This window comes from Mixophyes fleayi, chromosome 1 (assembly GCF_038048845.1).
Source record: "Mixophyes fleayi isolate aMixFle1 chromosome 1, aMixFle1.hap1, whole genome shotgun sequence".
Lineage (NCBI taxonomy): Eukaryota > Metazoa > Chordata > Amphibia > Anura > Limnodynastidae > Mixophyes > Mixophyes fleayi.
Window position 1 is genome coordinate 315,666,090 of NC_134402.1, and position 2,777 is coordinate 315,668,866.

Consider the following 2,777-nt stretch of genomic DNA (forward strand, 5'->3'; position numbering starts at 1 on the left):
GTAGCTATAAACAGATGCCACATGTACCTGCCACTGTTGCATGCACAATGCATTGATGTATTTAGATCAGGTGGGGGATTGGTGGCAGCCTGGTGCTTCAGAAGTGCCAAGCACAAACTGGGGGACATTGGAATGCCCACAATGCCATGAGAATGTTCTGAGATATGATGCATTCTGCAGTTTGTGTTTAAACAACACATCTGATATTAGCTGGTTTTGAAAAGCAAAGTAAATCAGTTTAGTAATTGTCTGCCATTGCTCTGTTTTATTTAAGAAGGTAACTAAAAAATATATTAAAAATAAAGTTTAAAGGTAAAGATCCCTTGCATAAGAAGGGCGGTTGTGGCCTCCAAAAGCTATACTGTGCAATCTGTTGTAGAAGTCAATTTTTTTCTCTGTACATGGATGTATAAAGGAAATGTATGACCTCACCAGCTACAGAGAACAATATGGTGAATTTAACTACCAATGCCACAGCCATCCGCACCTCATCTTCAATTTCGTACATGCCGTTAATGTATTCGCTATTAAATAGTGCTTACATTATAAACCGTCACAATTTAGAAGGCATCACAAGCTATATTGCCCCCATACACAGTTGCAGCTAGGATCGTATAGCCAGAAATGGCTGTAAAGCAGTGATCTGTGCAAGAAATCCTATGGCTCTGGGTAGCTTACATCTTATACAAACAAAATGGGCACGTTTATGGGATAACATTCACGTTGGAGAAATATCTGTAACTTCTACATCTGCTGTTAGTGTTCAGCAGTTCACAATCCACATGACAGCCAAGGCCAGAACTACATTACCCACAAGCACTCGGGCCGGAAGTGACGCTGCTCCCGGGTGCGGAAGTGGTTCTGGTAGAAGCGCGTGCGAGGGCAAGTGGAGTATAGCAGCGGCTGCAGGTGGTTCTGTGCTGTGAGAGGCGCCAACATGTTTCTGCAGTATTTCCTGGACGAGCAGGGCGACAGGGTGTACACCATGAAGGTAAGGAGGGGAAAACATGGTCATTACCGCTACAGGGATCGGTATATGTCTGTGTCTACATCATGTGAAGACACGCTGGGCAGCAGGCCCTCATATGGCTGAGTGTTTTACTTTATGATGTTGTAAGCTGTTATCTGCAAGTATATAATGTTCTAACATACTATCTTGTGGTATGTTCTAGTAATTGTGATAAGTTGTGGTGCAGAGATGAAATTGCTAAAGTAAGTTGAAGGCAGCATTTTATTTTTCTTAAAGAAACATATGTCTGTTTCTACAGTATATGGGCCTGATTCAACAAGGCATGCATAGTGCGTGCAGGCCGCACTCAGTATTTTATGTGCACCCAAATTAATCAAAGCATGGATCGCTGCTGCCAGCCTAGTGCTAGTTGCCGTGAAATTGTTGGGGAAATATGTGTGGGGTCCCCCCTATTTCATGAAAACCAGAGCTAGGCAAACCAATCCGGGTGAATGGTGCTATAGTAAGGGGACTTGCAGCAGTTGGTCCCCCTGCCTTAATGGCAAACCGAACACAGGCTGGTCAGCACGGGGCTGAATTTCCTAGTGTCTTGGGTTCTGCAAGAAATAGTGCACCCCCCTCTAAGAAGACCCAGCCCTGTGCGGAAAGCACTTGGACTCTTCCTACACCCCTGGAGTGGTGGGTGTGAGGTTACAAAATGGCTGACTTACCGGCTGTATGTGCTGGTTCTGAGCATGTGTAGAGTAATTTTGTGTATGATACGCTCAAAATCAGTAACTACGTGCCTTAATGAATCGGACCCTATATGTACAATGTTCGGGTTTTTGACATTAACTTTTTTTTTTCTTGTTCCTTTAATAGAAGTTATCTCCAAATGGGCAGCCAACCTCTTCAGCGCATCCTGCTCGTTTCTCTCCAGAGGACAAACATTCACGGCACCGCATTACCATCAAGAAAAGATTTAATCTGTTGATGACTCAGCAACCAAGACCTGTTTTGTGAGACCTCTATAGACTGGCTTACATAATTTTTGCTGCACAAAGACTGAATTCTAATATGGCTATTGAGCCAAGCTTTTCAAGTTTGCTATTGTTTGTCACAGCCAAATGCACGTTAATCTTCTATCCATTTGTAATCACCAACATTATGATTTGCCTTTTGGATTATTGTATTAAAATAAAGATCTCTGAATAACAGCTCTTCTCTTGATCTATATGTTCTGAGGGTTCAGACTTGGAGCATTGAACCCTTATTAGGAAGTGTTGCCCCCTTAGTAATTGTTGTGTGGTGATTATCAGACAAGAAAACCTTGAGAAGTCCAGAGATGGGGTGGGTGTTATAATGTTGAGCTCTCCCCCGACCTGGCTGCAATAAACTCGGAGGTGCCTTCATTTGATGTAGTAGATTGTCTTTTTTTTTTTTCAAAATGCTATGCCTTGTTAGGCTACCATATACCAAAAAAATTATGCATTTCATCCAAAATGATGAAAATTATGGGCTTGTTTTTTTTGCTAGTTTGCAAATGCAGATTTTATTATTATGAAAATCTATGTGTGGAATCAAGCTTTTTGTGATTTTGGAAAAGTAAATTGGTGCCAAAGCAAGGACCACAAAGTATTTCTTGGTGGTGGTTAGAAAAAAAATGACTTGTTTCTAGTTCACTTTCCTGCAATTTCAAAAAAGTACTTTGGTCAATCTGGTTAAAAAAAAAGTATAATTTGTTTGGGTACTGCAAAAACAAGTTATTGATGTTAGAATGTGACCAGGGCCAATATTAGCTCAAGGAGAATAAAAAGCACATGTTGCT

General features: G+C 41.4%; 1 protein-coding gene across 1 annotated transcript; it reads left to right on the plus strand.

Moving 5' to 3' along the window:
• The first annotated feature begins 836 nt into the window (after positions 1–836).
• On the plus strand, positions 837–2,166 carry NOP10 (NOP10 ribonucleoprotein). The gene is made up of 2 exons (XM_075192174.1): positions 837–991; positions 1,832–2,166. Exons 1-2 carry the CDS (start codon positions 938–940, stop codon positions 1,970–1,972), a joined length of 195 nt encoding a protein of 64 aa, XP_075048275.1. The 5' UTR covers positions 837–937; the 3' UTR covers positions 1,973–2,166.
• Positions 2,167–2,777: the final 611 nt, after the last annotated feature.